Below are 22,292 nucleotides of genomic sequence, written 5' to 3'. Positions count from 1 at the left end.
GGCTGGCTTACAAGTTTTCAAGAGGGAGTTAAGTATCAGAGTATATGGGGGAAGGTAGAATCCCTACTGAATAGTTTTCATTTTGTCTAGACAAGTCTGGTGAAAGGTGATGGAGATAAGATTCTTATAATTCAATAATGAGTAACTGTTATCATGACTAACTGTGACTGTCACAACTGTAAACGTAGAAGTTTTGTGACAAAGAAGGGGGGGCAGATAACTTACATTCCAGGAACAGAAGACCCTAGGACCATCAAAGGAGAACAGCATAAGCGGAATATGGGACCTTATCCAGAGAATCAGTGACACCAGAGATGGAGGCAGAGAAGAGGACATGGAAAGAGAGAGCAGCTGAGGACTCTAGACTAATGGAAAGAGAGGGACTGGGTGCTGGCAGACAGGAGGTAGGCTTGCAGAATGCGCCCGTTGGTTGTTTAAATGTTTATATATATATTTAAAAATCAGCTGCATTCCTCTTTACTAATAAAGGCAGCTCTTAAAAGGAAATTAGGAAAACAATACCAATTACATAAGCCATCCAAAAGAAAAAATACTTAGGAAGAACTCTTAACTAGAGGAACAAAAGACATATACAGAAAAAACTACTATAAGAAACTAAAAGAGATTTACAAAAAATGGAAGGATATACCATGCTCATGGACAGTAACACTTAACATTGTGAAAATGTCAACACAACTGAAAGAAATTTATAGCTATAATGCAATCCTTATACAGATTCCAATATCACTCTTTAAAGAGATGAAAAAAATGAACATGATCTTTATATGGAGTGGAAAGAGATCTCGGATAAGCAAGGTACTGCACTCCTTAAGAAGAACAACAAAGTGGGGCCTCTTACTCCCTGATCTCAAGAATTACTACACAGCTACAGTGTTCAAAACAGTCTGGCACTGGTACAATGAAAGATATATAGATCAACGGAACAGAATCCAGAACCCAAAAATAAATCCATCCACATATATAGTCAACTGATCTTTGAGAAAGGGCCAAAACACATTAAATGGGGAAAAGTTAAGTCTCTTCAACAAATGGTGCTGGCAAAACTGGAAATCCATTTGCAGAAGAATGAAATAAGACCCACTCCTCACACCATATACAAAATCAAACTTCACATAGATTAAAGACTTAGATGTAAAACTTATATTCATCAATTAAAAAGTAGGGACAAACTTAGGGACTCTAAACATGGCATACATACGCTATGAAACATTAAAAAACATATAAGCAGTAGTAAATAAAAGACTGGGACCCTTCCTAAAAATTAGAAACGTATGTGTATCAAAAGATTTAACCAAAAGAGTAAAAAGGGAGTCCACAGCCTGGGAAAATGTTTCTTGCAATGACATATCAGAAGGGACTAATCTCTTAAATTTATAGGAACCTATAGTACCTCTACAAGAAAAACAACAAACAAATTAAAATATGGGCATAGGATATGAACAGATACTTCACCAGGAAGACTTTCAGACAGCCAATAAACATGTGAAGAAATGTTCATAATCACTAGCCATTAGAGAGAGGCACATCAAAACAACAATGAGATATCATCTCAAATCAACATTAATAGCCAAGTTCAAAAAAACAGAAAACAGCAAGTGACAATTAGGGTGTGGAGAAAATGGGGCCCTCCTACACTACTGGTGGGACTATAAACTGGTGCAACCACTGTAAAAAACTCCTTAAAAAGTTGCAAATAGAAACCCATCTGACCCAGCAATGCCTCTACTTGGTATATATTCACAAGAAATCAGAGTTGTGATGTGAATTAATATATGCATAACCAAGTTCACTGCAGGGCTGTTCACAATAGCAAAAGTGCCCATCAACTTAAGAATGATTAAACAAATTGTAGTCTATACACATAACGGAATACTATGCAATTCTGAAGAATAAAGATGAATCTACAAAACTCCTCATAATAGAGATGAACCCGAAAGACATTATGTTGAGTGAAATTAGTCAGTCACAAAAGGGCAAATATTGTGTGAGACCACTGCTATAAAAAGTTAAGAAAAGTTTTCTTGCTAAAAGAAACATTCTGTGATGGTTACCACCAGGGGAGAGAGGAAAGGAAAATTATTCCCTGTGTTCGGGGTAAACAAGATAACTTGTGTGATAGGGAAGGCAATATACAACAAGAGGGAGACTGACACAAGAAAGATGAAGGCAGTGGAAGAAACAGGGATAAGTGTAAGGGTTAAAATGAATAGAGGTGAGTACTGTTAACAGATGGTACATGGAAGGGATTGCAATCAGTGTAATGATGTGAAGTGTATGATTTGTAGAATGTGAAACTGATGATCTGTTCTATAAGGCTTCACTCAATTCAAATAAAAAGTTTTTAAAAAAGGAAGGGAGAGGGAGGAAGAAAGAAAGAAAACAAATGAAAGAAGTCAAAGAATATAGCTATGTATATACTTAAATTATACATGAATCCTGATTACAATGATATTGATAATTATCTGGTCTTTTCTATGCAGTATTATTTCAATGATTAAGCCACAGTCAGTTTGCATAAAATGCTCAAATGGTCACATGAATTTAGTTTAACGACATGTAGTAAAAAAAGCAATTTCTTCAAATTGTGACAAGCTTTTGTTAACTTGAAAAAATTATTTCTATAAAGTTTTAAAAGAGTTTTTAATAGCTGCTTCCTTATTTATTTTGCTACCATGGTTCTCAACATTATGTTGAATGGGCCAGCCACTAATTTAATATTTCTTTCATAGATGCTAGGGTACAGAAGCAAGGTAGGGGGGATGGAGAGGAAGAGAGAGGGTAGACCAAAAGATTACTCACAATTAGAAATTTGACAAAGCCACCATTCTCTTTTAAGTCCTACTTCTTATCTATAACTCTATCTTACCTGTAATAACATAAAATTTCAGCTTTTATGACAAAAGAGATCATTGTTTTTGATCAACAGAAGTCAGGAGCCAAAGCAATAGTGTTTTTTTTTTTTTTTTTTTTTCTGGAAAGCATTTGTAGCCACAAGGTCAAAGAAAGAAGAAAAGGCATGAGATTAATTCCCTAAAGGAAGGTCAGAGCTATAATTTTCAAGCCAGGCAAGAAGAGAGGCTGAATGTGCAGACCCAATCAAGACTACCAGCTGGAGAATTTGCCAGAAGTATCAAATTCATATCCACCAGAATGGACATGACTCACCTGGGGCTAAACATCTTTGAGCTTAATGCAGGACTCTCTGTTCTCTTTACTACCCATATTTCATGTCAAATAGATAAGGTACCTTCCACAGGCCACCAGCAAGGATAACAAGAACATTTCTGCACAAGGGACTTAATAACATGACCATACCAAACCAGACTGGCTTCAGCACTAGAGACAACCCCAAACATTTTATTTTGTTAAAAAGCTATTTTTATCTCAGAATCAATACATAAATGGTGAGAGAAATATTAATGTCTAGAAAATCAGCTGTCAGGATTTGTGTAGCTTATGTTTTATTTCATACTCAAAACTGTTTTTGTCATTGAGAATGTTATTTAAATAGCCAATTCCCATTCATTCTTTAACCCTGCTCTGTTTAATACAGTAGCCACTCTTCACATAACTCAGAACCCACTGTCATAGATTTGATTCCCATTTATAGCAACCCTGTAAAGGATTTACAAATCTTTACAGGAGCAGAAAGCCCCACTTTCTCCTGCAGAGCAGCTCCAGTGATATTAGGGCTTACTCTTCACACATGTTGGTAAGAGCCATTAAGAATTACCCTGTGATCCAGTAATCCTACTTCTTGTTTTTGTTATTTCTGACTCATAGTGACACTGTATAGGGTGGGTTTCCAGAGTTGCTTTATGGGTTTGAACTTGTTGTTAAGTGCCATCGAGTCGGTACCAACCCATAGCGACCTTATGCACAGAACAAAACACTGCCCGATCCTGGGCCAACCTTACTAATGTTGCCACGCTTGAGTCCATCGATGCTGCCACTTGGCCAATCCATCTTGTTGGAAGTCTTCCTCTCTTTCTCTGACCCTCCACCTTACCAAACATGATATCCTTCTCCAGTGACTGGACCCTCCTGACAATATGTCCGAAGTATGAGAGACAAAGTTTGGCCATCTTGGCCTCCAAGGAGCGGACACCAGTCATACTGCTAGTCATTATAAGTGTAAACCTACTTATAAGTATCATGGTCGTAGTTACTGTAACTGTTGCCTTTTGATGGGTAGTTAACATTGTTGTTATTGTTAGGTGCCATCGAGTTGGTACCAACTCATAGCAACCCTAAGCACAACAGAACAAAACACTGCCTGGTCCTGGGCCAACCTCACAATTGTTGTCACACTTAAGCCAACTGATGCTGCCACTTTGCCAATCCATCTCACTGGGGGTCTTCCTCTTTTTCTCCAACCCGCCACCTTATCAAACATGATATCCTTCTCCAATGATTGGGTCCTCCTCACAATATGTCCGAAGTATGAGAAACGAAGTTTGGCCATCTTGGCCTCCAAGGAGCACTCTGGCTGCACTTTTTCCAAAATGGATCTATTGGTTCTTTTGGCAGCCCATGGCACTTTCAATCTCAGCATGATTCTCAAGCTGGGGGCACTGAAGAAAAAATTCAAGCCTCAATTTTTGTTATTGAAAGATTCTCTGGGCAAATTACTGAACGATGCAGAAAACATCAAGAGAAGATGGAAGGAATACATAGAGTCACTGTACCAAAAGGAAATGGTTAATGTTCAATTGTTTCAAGAAGTAGCATATGATCGAGCCAATGATACTGAAGGAGGAAGTTCAAGGTGCATTGAAGGAACTGGCAAAGAACCATACACCAGGAATTGATGGAATAAAAATTGAAATCTTTCAAGAAAGTGAGGCGGCACAGGAGGCACTCACTCATCTCTGTCAAGAAATCTGGAAGACAACTATCTGGCCGACTGCTTGGAAGAGATCCGTATATGTGCCCACTCCAAAGAGAGGTGACTCAAAGGAATGCGGAAATCATCAGACAAGCTCTTTGATATCCCATGTGAGTGAAGGTTTGCTAAAGGTAATACAGAAATGGCTACAATCATACATTCCTTGTTAGTGCACAGGAATTCAACTGCTTTTGTGTGTGTGTGTGTTCATCTTGCATAGGAGCATTGTAAGTTGGAATCAACTCAACGGCAGCATTTTGTTTGTTTCTTGTACCCTACAATGTTGAAGCATTACACAGTTAGTTTATCTTTTCTTGTGTGATGACATCTGCAAATAGTGATACTTTTACTACTTTCTTTCAGTTTTTTAATGCTGAACCATTTTTGTAATATTGGTATGAATTTCAGTTGATCATAGTGTATGATCTTTTTGTTGTTGTTGAATGAAGTCTGTTAGCTAAAATGCTGAAAAAGTTTACATCTATGTTTACACAGTTATTGGCCTGTAATTTTTTTTTTAACTCTGTACTGTGAATTGGATGAAGGTTTACAGAGCAGATCATCAGTTTTGTATTCAACAAATCATATACTTTGCTTCTTTACATGGTTGCAATCCGCTCCATGTACAAACAGTTAACAACATTTACCTCTCTATTCACTTAACTACTGTATTCCTCCTGATTTCACGCTACCTACATCCTTCCTTTGCTAACCTCCCTCTTGTTGTATATTGCTGCTGTCACCCACGTTAACATGTCTCTAACCTTTAGCCCATGAATAATTTTTCCTCCCAACCATAACAATCATAGATTGTTTCTGTTATATCAAGATAACATTTTTAAAAACTTTTTACAACATTGGTCTCATATAACAATGTTTGTCCGTCTGTGACTGACTAATTTCACACAGCATAATGTCCTCCAAGTTCAACCATGTTGTGAGGTATTTCACAGATTCATCTTATTGATATATCTCCATCTTTTTGATATGTGTGTCTTGTAGACAGCATATTGAAGGATCCTGTTTTCTTATCTATTCTGTTGTTTATATCTCTTAACTGGTACACTTAATCCATTTACATTCAGTGTAATTATCAATAGGTATATATTTATTTTTGTCATTTTTCTGTGTGATTTTTCATAGTGCTGCTGGAGTCTTTGTTCCACAAAACTTTTTATTCTGATATTTTTTTTTCTAAAAACTTTTTTTGTGTGTGGATTTTCTTTTCATTTTTGTAGTATTAATGCTTCCTAAACCTTTGATTTTCCTTTCTTATTTTGATGTGCAGGGATATTATTTTTCTTTGAGGATTCTCTTTATTATTATTTTGTCTCCCCTACTTAACACAGTTTCTTTTTTTTTTTTTTTTTAAGTTTTTATTGTAAGCTGAGTGATACTTTACATGGGAGAACATCAGCTTTACGTTCATTCTATCGTATTTCGTTTCACTGCAATGATTACAATTCCCTCCATGCATCTTTCAACAGCATTTGCTTCCAGTCCCAGTTTTTTTTTTTCTTTTTTGGATGTACTTCAAAGCCCTCTGGAATATATAACCATTCAAACAACCAAAGGGTATACCCTGCATGCCAGCCCCTGGACCGCAGCACACAGCCCCTCTCCTTTCTTAAGTCTAGAGTCCCCAGCCACTCCATCTCTCCATGTCATTGTCTCTGCCTCCATCTCTGGCATCACTGCTTCTCTGGATAGGGTCCTGCACTCTGCTTCTCTTCCTTGATGGTCCCAGGATCCTCTGCTACTGGACCGCAAGATCAAACACTGCCTTTCATTTGTTAAAAAATGTCTACCTTTACATTTGAAATATTCACAATCTGTCCTGATAGCAATTATTCACTATTGAACCTCAAGAGTCTTAATCCCCATTTCCTTTCACCAGTTCCATCTATAAAGGTTGGACACACCCACTCAGTGGCGATTCTACCTTCCCCCCAGCACCCTCTGAAACTAAGCTCTCTCTTGAAAACTTGTAAGCCAGTCACTTCTTGCTTTTCTAGCTCACTGTCCATCATGTTGGGTAGCCCCTGTCTAAGTTGCCCATCCCTGTCAACTCTGTGTACAGAGAGGGTGGGAATGATCCTTGCTGTAAAGATTTGTTCCCTCTTTTAAGCTACTACATCCGTAAGTGTAGATCAAGTTCATCAAATTGTAGTGCATTACACTTTTTTTTCCCTCTTCTTTCTTACTCTAGTTGAGTTCTGATCATCCAGCCATTGAAGTCAGGTCAAATGGGTACTATCTGCAAGTATGGGCTTTCTTGTGCATCTCCCCTCACTTCATATCAGCTGGATGCTTCACTCTCCGTTCTAGTCCTCTGTGACTATGTCCCTGTCCATAGGCTCAGGAGTCCCCAGGTCTTGCTATACTGCTGACCAACCATGTATCAACTCAGGTGACAGGAGTCTATGGAATGCGGTTGGACTTAGCTTACAGCTTTATTCATGTTTTTCCCCCATATACCCTTATTGGTAGATCAATGTGGTCACTAGAAAGATTACATACCTACTTGTGTATTCCCTTTGAGTTTCTGTCTTGGAAGGGGGTTTGTCCTGAGGGGAGTTGATTGCTTGCCTTGATGGCTCCCCGCAAGCAACTTGCTTGTTCTTGTAGTAGTCAGACTGCCGTTCTTGTTTTTTATTTTTCCTGATAGTCTTTCTTTCAAGAATTATCTTCTGTTCTCTAGCTGTCCCAGGCTGGTCTGCTTGTCTTTTCAAGTGGAAATTCCCCACCTCTGAAGATTCTGGATGGGGATCAAGATTCCACCTATGGTATTATGCAATGCAAAGGCTCTGCAGGAAGCCTCTTTCACTGGGCAAGTTCTAGCCAATTTTAGGTATTCCAATCAGTTACAGGCTGAAGATGGACTTACAAGCTTTCTATAGTGATGTTTCTGGCTATTCCTTTCTCTCCCCCTCAAATGTCTATTTTACAATAGTAGGCAAGGGAAACCAAGATTCAAAAGACAGTCAAGCATCTTAACATTATCACCCCTCTTTTACACCCATTCAAACCATGCCTCAATCCCTGTATTCCAGGGTCCTGTTGTTCCAAGTTTGAGCATACATCACTATTTACCTCTGTCCCATTTAGCCTATGCAAACTTGCCTAAATGTTCTCCCATATGCCTTGTTCTTTTATTCCCCTACCCCTTGTGTATTGCCCCCCAATACCCAAACTATCATGTGTCTATTCCCTATCCTGTGTTCCACCTTCCCCTCCCTCCACTCACCCTACCCTCTACACCCTAGTAACCAACAAAGAATTCTTTTTATTCCCCTTTTAGTGGAGGTGTTTTTTCTTAAGCTTTACAATGGTGGTCCTATGCAATATTTCTCCTTTTGTGACTAATTTTACTCAGCATAATGTCCTCAAGTTTCACCCATGTTATGTGGTGGCTTGCAGCTTCCTCGTTATTCTTCAAGATAGCATAATATTCCATTGTTAATACAGTTTCTTTTAGTTTGAAATCTACTGGACTTCCTTGCATTGTGAAAGTTCTATATCTGCACTATTCCCTCTTTTTGTTTTGTAGCTGACTTCATTGTACATGGGTATCTCTACTTCCCTATTTTCAGTCTTGTAAGCTTGATTTACTTCAAATACTTCTGTATCTGGATTGAGTTCTGGGTGATGTTGTCATGTATGGCAATTTCAGATTATAGTCTGCTGTTGTTGAGTCTTAGTCCAAAGAACCCTTTAGCATTATTTGTAAAGAGGTCTGGTCATTACAAATTCTTTCTAAATTTCTGTTTACCAGAAAATGTCCTAATATTGTTGTGGTATTTGAGGGACAGCTTTGCTAGGTATATGATTCTTGGTTGGCAATTTTTCTCTGTTAGAGTTTTGTATATGTTAGCCCATTGCCTTCTACTCTGCATGGTTTCTGCTGAGAAATCAGAGCTCAATCTTATTGGTTTTCCTTGGTAGGTAACTTTTGTTTTTCCTGAACTGCTATCAGGATTCTCTTTGTCTTTGGTTTTGGAACATTTGATTATGATAAGTCTTGGTGATTTTCTTTTGGGATCCTATTTGGGGTTTACTCAGCTTTTTGTATGCGTATCTTCTTTTCTTTCATGATGTTAAGTAAGTTTTCTTTTAACAACTCTTCAATAGTTTTTCCAGTGCTTGTTTCTTCCTGTTATGGAATTTCAATCACTGATAAGTTGTTACTCTTCATGGTGTCCCACGTAACTCTTAGGTTTTTGTTTTTTTTTTTGGGGGGGGGGGAGCTTTTTCATTCTTTTTTCTGATTGTTTTTCTAGCATACTAGTATTGACAGATTTATCTTCAAGCTCACTAATTCGTGCTTCCATTGATTCACATCTACTCCTTTGCCTTTCAATGTATTGTCCCTATCTGAGATGTTAGTATTAATATTCTGGATTTCTAATTGCAGGTTTTATTTGTTTCAAAATTTGCATCTATTTTGTTCTTGTTGTGTTTTCCTGAATTACTCTAAAGTTTGTATTGTGGTTCCCTTGTTTTTTTTAACCTATCGATCATTTGAAGGTATCTATTAGCATTCTTTTGAATCCTTTTTTCAGTTAGTTACAGTATCTTTTCTTCCACAGAAATGTTTTCTGGATCTACATCCTGATCATCTGTTTGAGCCAGTCCCTTTTGTTTTTCACATGAACTAAAATTGTCTGTTGTATCTAGGACACTGTGGGGTTGTCATATATGAAAAAGAAAAAAATGTAGTCTTGGGACCCAAAAGAGAAAAATCGCTGGTGGGCTCCTGGAAATCAAAGAGCTCATGGGGTGATTATCAAAGAGATGTGACAGCTGAGTTCCTAGCCCTAGAAAGAGTTCCTATTATGCTCAGGACACTGGATGTGAAATTAATTCATGGGGGCACTTGATGGAACTGGTTTCAGTGTCGGTTAGGACCACAGGAAAGCTGGGGGGAGCATGTCTAGTTCATGCTGGTATAGTGGCTCTGTGGGTTTTGTAGGCCGGTGCCAAGCCCACATGAATCCAGGTACCCAAGCGGCACAGTCAGCCCCCACCTCATGCTGTTGTGGCTGTGGCTCCTAATCACATGGCTCTGAATTTTTGGAGACCAGATTCTGCTCTGGGGGTGGATGATGGTAGGAGCTGGCCATACTTCTGGTGACCAGAGGAACATGGGGAAAAAGTAGAAATAGCACATTTTCTGTCACTTGCATGAATCTGCTCTGCCAGACCTCCCTCTGCTGCCAAAGCTGCTCCCAAGATGGTTGAATTACATCTGGCCAGCTATTCACCAGTCAGATTCCATCTCTTACTCTTCCTGTTTGACCTCTCCTCCCAGCAGACATTCCATTCACCTCTCTAATCTTTCTTCTGAAGTTCAGGGTGCCAGAATTTTATCTGTGTCTGCTTTACTTGGTCTCTCATATCTTTGTTGTGTACTCTTGGTGTGGTGCTTTAGAATTAGCACTGGACAGTGGACCATAATGTCAGTAGTTCAAATCCATCAGCTGTTCTGAGAAATCAAGTTTCTTATGAGTTGGAACCAACTTGAGGGCACTTAACAACAACAATCTTTACTGTAGCAGGTCTGTGCAGTGCATCTGCCTAGTCCATCATCTTGCCAGAAGTCCCCCTGGTCTGCAATATTTTGTGTGTGTGTGATGTTTAGGTATCAGGGTTATGCTGGTTTCATTAAAACAGCTCAGTAGTGTTCTTATCTCATCTATACTTTTTCAGATATTAACTCTTCTCTGAATGCTTGATAGAACTCTCCAGTGTAGCCATTTAGTCCTGGGCTTTTTTTGTTGTTGTTGATGGCAGTGTTTGTTAAAATTTTCTACTTCTTTGTGTTAGTTTGAGCAGGTAGTATGTTCCTAAGAATTTGTCTGTTTTATCTAGGTTTCAAATTTGTTGTCATATAGTTTTCCATAGTAATCGGTTATGATCTTTATGTCTGTTGGATCCATTTTAATGTCACAAATTTCATTTCTTAATTTGGTTGTTTGCCTCTCCTGTTTTTTTTTCCTTTGGCTGATCTAGACAGTTGTTTGTTTATTTTACTGATCCTTTCAAAAAGCCAATTTCTGGTTTTGTTGTTTCTATTGTTTTTATATTTTCTATTTCAATTATTTGTTACCTGATTTTTATTCTTTACCTCTTCTAGTAGCTTTGGATTTCTTGTGCACTTCCAGTTCTATTTATTCAAGTTGTCACTTTAATGATTTTGGTTATTTCTTTCATTTTAATGTAGGCATTTATTGCTATGAATTTCCCTCTGAATATTGCTTTTGCTGCGCCCCAAAGGTTCTGATATGTTGTTTTTAAATTTTTGCTAGATTCTAGGAATTACATTTTATTTTTGGTTTCTTCTAAAACCCAGTAGGTTTCTTAGCAGTATATGACTTAGTTTCCATGTATTTTTACTGCTTTTCCTATTGCTGGTTTCCAGCTTCATACCATTATAGAGAAGATGCTTCAAATGATTTCCATATTTTAATACATTTTTTGAGATTTGTTTTGTGTCCTAGCATATGGTCTGTTCTGGAAAATGATCCATATGCACTGAAAAAGAATGTGCACTGTTCTAAAGCTAAGTATAGTGTTCTGTAGATACCTATTAGGTCCATTTGGCTTATGGTTTTATTTAAGTTCTCACTGTCCTTATTGATCTACTTTCTAGATATTCTGTCAATAATTGAAAGTGGTGTGTTAGAGTCTCCTAGTATTTTTATGAAGTTATCTATTCTTTCATATTAGTTACTATTTGTTGCATTTATGTTGGGACCTTGCTCTCAGATACATATGTATTTAGAATTTATATGTTTTCTTGCTGAACGGACTCTTATTATTTTATGACTTTATCTCTTGTTATAGATAGTGATTTAAAGTCTGGTTATAAATATGGTTATCCCTGTTCTTTCTATTTACTGGTTACATGGATTTTTCCTATTCTTCTATTTTTTAGTCTGTTTGTGTCCTTATGTTTAAGATATGTTTCTTATAGAAAGCAAAAAGATGAATCACGTGTTTTCATTCATTTTGCCATTTTCTGTCTTTGACATGGTGCATTTAGGATAAAATACATTTAAGGCTACTACTGAAAATGAAGTTATCTATGTTCACTAATTTCGCAATTTGTTTTTTGACTACTTCATATTCTCTTTTTTATTATTTTTCTATTTTTGTTTGTATTTACCTTATTTCTTCAGATGGGCCTTTTTGCTTTTGTCCTCCTAAATGTTTCTCTTGGTGATTTCAGAGTGGTTACCACATATATTCATGTTTTGCTTTTGATTAGCTCTTCTGCTCTTTTAGTTTTTATGTGTTTTACTAATTTTTGTTGCACTTGGGGCCATTTTGTTATATATATTTTTTTAAACTCCAAATTTTGTATTCTGGTTTTGTGGGAAATTTTTGTGATTGGGTACCCTGGTAGTGCAACAGTCAAATGCCTGACTGTTAACAGAAAAGTCACTCCATAGGAGAATGGTGCAGTAACCTGGCTCTGCAAAGACTTACAGCTCTGGGTGGTGGTTGTGGTAGTGGCTATGTGCCATGGAGTCAGTTCCGACTCATAGTGACCTTATACAGGGTTTCTGAGGCTGTCTCCACTCAAGTCCCAAAGGGTCACTATGAGTCGGGATAACTTCCGCAGCAGTAGGTTTGGTACTTTCTCTCAAAACCCACTAGAGGTCACTCTTATCATTTGGGTTTTTACTGTACTGATTCAGGAATTCTGGATTCTTCATATATGGAATTCAATACACATGTACACGAGGGAATGCTTAGCTGGTCACAGATGCTGATGTAAGTAGTATGGTATAACTCTCTTTTGAAGACTGAGGGCTCTCGATGCCTTTCCCTCATGAGTGCCCTGGCACAGGGTCTACCATGGTGTTTAATTGTGGGCCATTTTTCTCTATGTCACCAATCAGTGTAAAGTATTCCCTTGGCCCTTGGAACCCATCCATCTCAGGCCCCAGAAAGATTCAACAGCACTCTCTCACACTGACACCAATAAACTCAAAATGTTGATTTGTGCCACCTTAAAAAAATCAGGCTACAGTTTCCTCAGATCAGCTCTCTTTCTAGGTTTCCTGTTCTGGACGTTAACCAGCCCTGTCCCAAAATGGCTATGATGAGTTACCACTCCTGATGGCAACTTCTCTCAGTTTCTGTGCTGTACTTGCTGCTCCTTGACCTCACTTCTGAACTCACACCACCTCTCCAACACCTAAGCTGCTATCCAGAGTTCTGAGATGTAGAATCTGTGCTCATTTTAATTAGTTGTTCAGTTAGTTAGGTGACCACTTTGCCAACTTGCTCTGTTCCTCATATTTTGTTACTGAATTAATTTATATCAGAATGTGTAATCAAAAGTTTCCTTACTTTATTAATATATTTACAAATGTACAAAATAAACTGTGACCTGTTAAAAAAGGGCTGCCCAACTTCACAATTGTGCAGTTGAGGTATTTTAATGCCACATTAACATCATGAGCCATAGCCGTTTCGAAGACTGCTATGAGCAAGAACATAAGACCAATAAAGAACAAAATCCACAAATTATGATTTTATTTCCAGATTCAACCATCATGAGTCTAGGGAAGTTGGGCAACTCAAAAGGTGATGCGTGTATGTTGACGTGACTATTTCAAGTCCCAAGGAATACATAGCATAGACACATTGTACACCTTTGACACTGCCAATAAGGATCCCATGCCAGGGTGTGAGAACACATGGGAGCCTAGACCAGATTATATGTGCAAGAATGTCAACCCATCTGTGCTTGCACATGAAGGGGCTAAGCTTACTTTGCCTTGGTTTTCTTTAGCTCTTCCAGCACTCCTTACAAAACTATACATCCCTGGAAGCTCATCAACTTCATTCCCACTTTCTCTTAACAATCCTACCTTTTCTTTTCCAATTATTTATTCATAAGAGATGAAGAGGAGCAAGATTTTTTTTTTTAAAAAAGGGGTTTTCCTAATCCCCTTTCTCCTCTAGTGAAAGCAAAAATTATTTGCTATTTTTCTTTTGTATCTTTAATCAGATTCTTCAGAATATCAAAGAGAGGCTGAAAACATTGATTTACATCAATTCAGCTGTCTGGAGTCTTACGCAAAGGCTATAAGGCTTGTAGGTCCCAATTCCCTTCACCTCCCCTCAACCGCTTACCTTGGCTTTCCCATCCTGTGCTGACATATATCCAACACACATGCTCTCTGTCGTGTGACTCCACAGAAATTCCACTGCCATGGAAGAGAACACAAATAAGCACATTCAAATCACCCATGGAAAATAAATCTTTGCTTTTTAATAGAACAGTTAAAGATAACTTTATATTTAACACACTCTTTTCCCCATTTTCCATTTGCTCCTTCATAAATGTCAACATGATTTAGTATTCAAAACCGTGTAATGCCATTTACTATGAAATGAAAAATGTATTTCTTTCTTGTCAAAACTTATGATTATTACATGTAAAATAAATGATCTTCTGTTTGAAACTTTCAACTTAAACACACATATGTACACATAAACTTACAGAGCATGTAATGATTTAGTAAATCCAAGACTATAGCACAGTTTCCTTTAATACAAACATACTCCAGGTCTTAGTTTCTAAATACCATTCTCCATGAAAAGGAACCAGGATTCCTTAGAGAAATGTCAGTCCCAGGACTGGGGCAGAGAAAAATGCAAAGTGAGTTTGGAACATCCTGTTTTGCCATAAAGTAAAGAAACAGTCTAAGAATTGTGGGGAACTATAAAAAAGACACAGCGGTCAGCAGAAGCGCTTAACAGTAGCCAAATCTGTGTCAATCAAAGTATCAAAGTAGTGATGCTAGTAGATTATAAACACAGAACAAAAGAAGACCAGGTAAGGCCATATTGATGTAAACAAATAAATGGGAAAGGAGAAAAAGCTCTTCTTTACAGCAAAGGAGAGCTAATAAATATCGAAGAAACAATGCAATTAGAGAAAATCTCAAGAGGAACAGGCTTAAAGTAACCCTCCCTAGAGTTTTATAAAACACGAAGGGGAAAACAAAGTTCACTGTGGAGACACCCAATGGACTCCACCTTAACCAAATGATCAAAGCTAATATTATTATATTGTTGTTGTGAAGTGCCATCGAGTCAGTTCCAACCCATAGTGACCCTGTATAGGGTTTCCGAGGAGCAGCTGGTGAGTTGTACCACCACCGACCTTGCAGTTCAAATGGATTTGGGGTCTGGCGCATTAACCCACAGTGCCACACCCCTTAGAGGAGACAAAGAAGACATATAGCAACTAAATGCACTATAAAATGCTGGATTGAATCCTGGACTGGTACAGTAGATGCATGTTCTAAGAAGCATTATTGAGACAGTTAGTGTAGTTTGTAAATGTATGTTGTAGCAGTTTTAAATTTTATTATTTTAAAAACTGCACTGTGATAATTTAAAAGAATGCCCTTGTTCTTAAGAAATATACGCTAGTATTTAGGAGTAAAAGAGCCTATTATCTATCTCTATCTGGCTGCTAAATGGTTTGGGGAGGAAAAAAGTGTGTGTGCATGGGTGAATGGAAAAATGGAGGGAAATTAAAACAGCGTATGAATCTGGGCAAAGCAATAATGGGAGTCTCTTCTACTATTCTTGTAACTTTTCTGCAAGCTTGAAAATTATATCTAAAGTAAAGGTTAGAAAAAAGAGAAAAAATCACAAATATACAGGGACACACATAAAACAACTGCTTCAAGTACATACTTATAACAGTCTGTTTTGTTAGATTTTATTTTAGGTCTCTATGCGATTCTCCAACAAAACTTTCAAAAGTCTCTAATAAACTGCATTGCTCAACATTAAATCCTCTGTATTCTAGGCCATTCATCTGTTTACATCTCGGAGCTAATTAAGCTTGAAGACAAGTGTTTGAGTTGAGACACAACTCTGTGATCAGTGATCCTAACTCTGAAGGCTTTGCCAGACATGTGGGAAAGAAGGGGGCAAAACTGAGTTCCTCAGATACATGGCTCATTCTCTCATCATTAATGAATTATCAAACCTGCCAACCTGCTCAACAGACGCTCCACTAAAAGAGTGTAGGAAAACAGCATCACACAACGATGCAAGTTCTCTTCACCAGATGCTTTTTCTTCCACACACATCTGCTTTAAACTTCAAAAATCCTGAGATCCAGAGCAGGTCTCAGATAGTCTCAATTGCTCAGCAGGGAAAAGGACCTCAAATGTAACTAAAGTTTCCGAGAGAGAGTAGTGACAATGCAACTGCATTCAAATAGAGTGGAGATGCTTCTTAAACTATGACATGGCCTTAAGCCCCCAATTTTAAGACAACAATTTCTCATGAATTAGCAAAGAAACACAGATAAAATATAATCATTGTAATGCTTTCAAGAAATGTAATAAATAAAAATATTAGATTTTTTTAAATGACTCCTTTTGAAGGGTTTTTAAGTAAAGTTTCTAGATACGGAGTTTGGAAATTGAATTAAGATATATAATAACTTAATGTCTAGAAATTAATTTTATACTACTCTCACAAATAGATATTATGAGGGGAAAAAATATCTAGCCTGTGCCAACACATTGTTACTAATAGTAAGAATTCAAATCAGTATACAGTGTTCAGCTCACCAGCTCAAGTTAATTACAGAAACTCAGCAGGAATTGTCTACAATTCAAAGCATAGAATGCTTTTGAAAAGAAATCTTATTTTATTACTTTCAGAGCATGTCATAACTCAAGTTAATTTAACAAATTATTTCCTGGTGGAATAGTTCAAGAAACAGGAGAAGGAGAAACAAACACTGAGAATCTACCATGTGCCAGATAACGTCTCTCACAGCAGAGCTTGGCAAAGAGTGGATGAAGAACCTAAAGTTCAGAAATTAGTAACATGATTTAAGTCATTTTAGTAAGTGTATGAACTGGAATTTAAACTGGACTATTAAATTCCAAACCCTGTGGTCTTCCATCGTTCTTTTACTCTGAAATTTACTTGGAACAGACAAAAGGAATTTATAATTAATGCCATGAATTAAGACAATTCAATTTCCCACAAACACCAAAGGAAAAATCTCTTTAAAAATACTTAAATATCTCCCCTAAGAAATGCTTCCTAAACTATGACAAAACCAAAGAGTCCATAAGTAATAAAATCAATAATTTGATTACATTCAAATGTTTATTCAATCAACATAATCTACCATATTAAAAAACAAAGTAAAAGAACCACATAATCATATTCATTGACACAGAAAAGGCATTTGACAAAATCCAACATCCATTCCTGATAAAAACACTCAACAAAGTAGGAAATGAAGGGAAATTTCTTCACATAATTAAGAGCACATATACAAATCCAACAGCCAACACTTCTCTCAAAGGAGAGAAACTGAAAGCATTCCCTTTGTGTATAGGAACCAAACAAGGATACCATTTTTCATCACTCCTATTCAATATTGTGTTGGAAATCTTAGAGCTACAAGGCAAGAAAGGGAAATTAAAGGTATCCACCTTGGAATCCCAGTGTGGCACTACAGGATAATGTGCTGGGCTGAAAGATCAGTTTGAACCACAAGGCTGACAGTTCAAACAAACCAGCCACTCCTTGGAAACCCTATACCGAATCGCTATGAATTGGAACCAACTTGACAGTAATTAACAACAACAATAATGCATTGGAAAAAAGGAGTAATACTCTATTTGCAGATGATATGATCCTATACAGAGGAAATACCAACGACTCAGCAAGAAAATAATTGGAGCTTATCGAAAGATTCATCAAAGGGATAGCATACAAGATTAATAAGCAAAAATCAGCAGGATTCCTCCATACTAATAAAGACAGCCCTGTAAAAGATATTAGGAAAGCAATACCATTTACAATAGCCACCCAAAACATTAAATACATTGGAATAAATCTAACCAAAGAAACAAAAGGCCTATATACAAAGAAAACTATACAACACTACTACAAGAAACCAAAACAAACTTACATAAATGGAAGAATATACCTTGCTCATAGATAGGAAAACTTAACATTGTAAAAATGTCAACACAACTCAAAGTAATCTACAGATATACAACCCCAAACCAGATTGCAACATCATTCTTTAAAGCAAGGGTGAGGCTGTCCAGCCCCCAGGCCGTATGTTGTTAAGTTCCATCAAGTTGGCTCCAACCCCTAACAAACCTGTATAGGGTTTCTGAGGAGTAGCTCATGAACTTGAACTGCAGACCTTGCAGTTCAGACTGAATTTGCAGTCCACCGCATTAACTCACAGCACTACATGAAATCATTTGGTTTGGCCCTGCCAAGGCAACCGTAGTTCCAGACATCACATTTGCTGTTATGTTGTTAAGTGCTGTCAAGTTAGTTCTGACTCTCTGCAACCCTGTATGGGGTACCCAAGAAGCAAGTGGTGGATGTGAACAAACAACCTTGTGGTTAGCAGTCCAGTGCTGATCCTACAGTGTCAAATCAAGAATCCAGTCATCACATTGGTGGTGGTGGTTATATATTGTGGAGTCAGAACCGGCTCATAGAGACCCTGTACAGGGTTTCTGAGGCTGAAAATCTTTACGGGACCAGAAAGCCTCATCTTTCTCCCACAGAACAGCTGGTAGTTTCGAACTGCTGACTTTAAGGTTAGCAGCCCGATTTGTAACCACTACACTACCAGAGCTCCTTAGCCATCACTTTAGGGGTGAGTTAATTAAATGTTTGACCAAAGACTGCAGACTAATTTTTAAATTGACAATTTTGTATGGTCCATGATGTTATAAATTTTGGCAGACAAAAGGTTCTCCACCCTGCTTTCAAGAGATGAAAAAACTGATCATTAACTTTTTATAGAAAGGAAAGAGACCTTGAATAAGCAAAGCAATGCTTAAGAAGAGCAAAGTTGGAAGCCTCTCACTCCCTGATCTCAAAATTTACTACCTAGCCACAGTGATCAAAACAGCCTGGTACTGGCACAATGAAAGAAACAGATCATTAAAACAGAATTGAGAACCAAGAAGTAAATACATCCACATAAAGTCTAGTGACTTAGACAAAGTGCCAAAACATATTAAAGGGGAAAGAGATAGTATCTTAAACAAATGGTACTGGCAAAACTGGAAATCCATTTACAGAAGAATTTAACAAGACCCATATCTAACACCAAATACAAACCAAACTCAACAGTTTAAAGATCTAAATACAAAACCTAGAGCTATAAATATCATCAGTGATAAACAGGGACAAACTTAGGGGGTCTAATACATGGCATATATACACTATCAAATGCTACTAGAAACACAAACCACAGAAGACAAAATAGATGACTGGGACCTCCTAAAATACAGACACTCATGTACATCAAAAGTTTCACCAAAAGAGTAAAATGGAAGCCAACAAACTGGGTAAAACAACATGTCTGACAAGGGACTAATATATAAAAATTTATAGAAAATTGCAACACCTCTACAAGAAAAAGACAAACAACCCAATTAAGAAATGGGCAGAGGACATGAACAGACACTTCACCTATGGAAGAGATTCAAGAAGGCAATAAATGTATGAAGAAATGTTCACAATCATTAACTGTTGTTGATTTTGTTGTTGTCAAGTGCTGTTGACTCAGTTCCAACTCACAGCACCCCGTGTATGGTTTCTGAGGAGCATTTGGTGGGCCTGAACCACAAAACCTGCAGTTCAAACTGACCTTGCAGTCCAGCACATTATCCTGCAGTACTACATCAGGATTCCAATCATTAGCCATTAGAGAGATGCAAATCAAAAGAACAATGTGATGTCATCTCACACCAGCATTAATAGCAAAGCTCAGAAAAAAACAGATAACAACAAAAGCTAGCAAGGCTATAGAGAGACTCGGACCCTTCGACATTGCTGATGGGCTGCAAAATGGTTCAACCACTGTGGAAAATGGTATGGAGCTTCCTCAGAAGGTTAGAAATAGAAATACCGTATAACCCAGCAGTCCCTCTATGTAATACATATTCACAAGAAGATCCATGACTCAAGCAGATATACACACACTGATGTTCATTGCAGCACTATTTGCAATAGTAAAAAGATGGAGACGGCCTAAATGCCCATCAATGAATGAGTGGATAAACAAAATTTGGTACATTTACATAATGGAATATTATTCCTGGTATGTCAATGTAGGATAAGCATTCGACCACAAGGTCAGTTTGAACTACAAGGTTGGTGGTTCAAACTCAACAGCCACTTCTCAGAAATCCTATACAGGGCCCCTATGAATCAGAACCGATTTGATGGCACTTAATAACAACAACATGCAACTTTGGAAAATAATGATGACTCTGAGAAACACCTCATAACATGGATGAACTTGAAGGACATTACAATGACAGAAATTAGTCAATCACAAAAGAACAGATATTGTTAAAAAAAACTCAAGAAAAGGTTTTCATACTAAGAAAAACATTTTTTGATGGTAACCAGTGGTGGGAAGGAAAAGAGAGTAATTTACCCTCTAGAGGGTAGACATGTGTTAAGTTGGGTGATGGGGAAGGCAATATAAAATGAAGGAGAGGGCAATATACAAATGAGGGAGGTTGGCAGAAGAATGAAGAATAGGTGAAGACATAGGGAGATATGCAAGGGCTAAAGGGGATAATGGTAAATATTGATGTACACACAACTTTGGAACAAAAGTCTTCCCTGTGTAGACACATGGACGGAGACAAAGGCTGAAGAGGTATGGGGAGAAGATTGTGAATAAATATATATATATATATATACATACATATATATATACATACATACATATATATATATATATATATATACACACACACACACACACAGTCCTGGTGTGGCATTGTAGGATTATGCAAGTTCACTTTGAATTAAAGGTCAGTGGTTCAAAATCAACAGCCACTCCTTGGAACTCCATACAGGGTCGCTATGAGTTGGAACCAATTTGACAGCACATAACAATTTATACACACATGTATTTAGATACTCTACAAATAATGTAAGCATTTGAAAGAGGATACTTGTACATGAGTAACCACAGGGAGAGACAACTGTTGTTTCATGGAAGGGACTGTAATCATTGAGATGAAACTAAATTCATGATTTGATAAATGTAAAACTGATGATCTTATCTATAAACCTTCACTCATTTCATATTAAAGTTAAAAAAAAAAAAAAAATGTTTACAGGTTGGTTTTTTTTTTTGTTTTTAACCAGAGGAGAAAATAATGTAGAGAGACAAATAACAAATTGAACAAAACAGTTGGAATTTATATCCTAGACAAAGGGATACTTTTCTTCTTATATAAAGAGCTGAAAATGGCAAATGAAACTAAAAGGATATGAACAAAAGGGAAAAAATATTACTAGCTCTAAAACAGAAAAAGATGATCTACATTATTCATATTAAAATAAATATAAATTAAAACCTTAAGATAGCACTCTTCAATTATCCCATTGGTTTTTTAATGGTTTTATGTAACACTAGTAATGGAGGATAGACAAAAGAACACTCTTACAGAACGTTGTTAGGAGAGAATAATTATTTAGAAATAGTTATCAAAAATACATATCCCCCACGTACTACCAGTCAAAGCAGATTCAGGGCAGAGCTCCAAAACTCGCAACCACAGAGATAGGAATACTTTGAAGGTTTCAAGGCCTACAGATTGTGGAACTTCTGAAGTAAAAAATCATGTACTTTTGAATCTGCTGGGCTGGACTCGGAGGCCTGGAGCTGACATATTGGGCGAGACCAAATGACAAGACAAATGGGGGAGCAGAAACACCTGGGAAAAATGACACGGGAACCTTGGAGCAAAAGTGGACTTTGTCAGTTTTGCTTTGTTCTGATTTTCTTCTCTTCTTTCTTTTTTTTTTGGTGTCTGGTTATAAGCACGCTCACTGTTTGCCCACTTCTGTACTGGTGACTAGAGGGGGAGCCTGAGCAAGTGAACACCCTCCACCCTCACCACTGGTGGGTTCTTCTACCATGCATGAGTACAGATAATCAGCCCAAGAGCAGGCCCTGAAGGCTTTCTGCTTGTCTGTCTTTTGTTTTTTTTTAAACAGGAAAGGGCAGGACAGGGTTATAGAGAGGGAAAGAAAATTTGAAAACAAAACAGGCTGAAAATTGAATTAAAGCCTGAGGTATAGCATAACAACCAACACTGGCATCCTGAAGTCTCTCAGGCAGCTTTGAAAACAAGAAGCTGAAGAGAGGACCTTAAAGTTATACTCATTTTAGGCTACAGATTTTTTTTTCCCCTTTTCTCCCTCCTCTCCTTTTTCTGTGATTATAGACTGCAGTATTCACTCTAGTTTTTGTGGTTGCTACCTTTTGTTTGTTTTTAGTTTATTTTTTTCTCTTGTATTTTTTTTTTTT

General features: G+C 37.4%; 1 protein-coding gene across 1 annotated transcript in view; it reads right to left on the bottom strand.

Annotated features, from left to right (window-relative positions):
- The window catches only part of TASP1 (taspase, threonine aspartase, 1), a 476,835-nt gene that overhangs the window by 82,639 nt on the left and 371,904 nt on the right, over positions 1-22,292 (bottom strand). The window contains exon 15 of the mRNA XM_006865621.1: positions 14,060-14,133. Within this exon, the coding sequence (XP_006865683.1) occupies positions 14,060-14,133 (74 nt within the window). The remainder of the gene's footprint in view (positions 1-14,059; positions 14,134-22,292) is intronic.

Source organism: Chrysochloris asiatica, unplaced genomic scaffold, assembly GCF_000296735.1.
Source record: "Chrysochloris asiatica unplaced genomic scaffold, ChrAsi1.0 scaffold00080, whole genome shotgun sequence".
NCBI classification, from domain to species: Eukaryota; Metazoa; Chordata; class Mammalia; order Afrosoricida; family Chrysochloridae; genus Chrysochloris; species Chrysochloris asiatica.
Note: the sequence above shows the minus strand (reverse complement) of the source record. Positions and strands in the feature narration are given on the sequence as shown.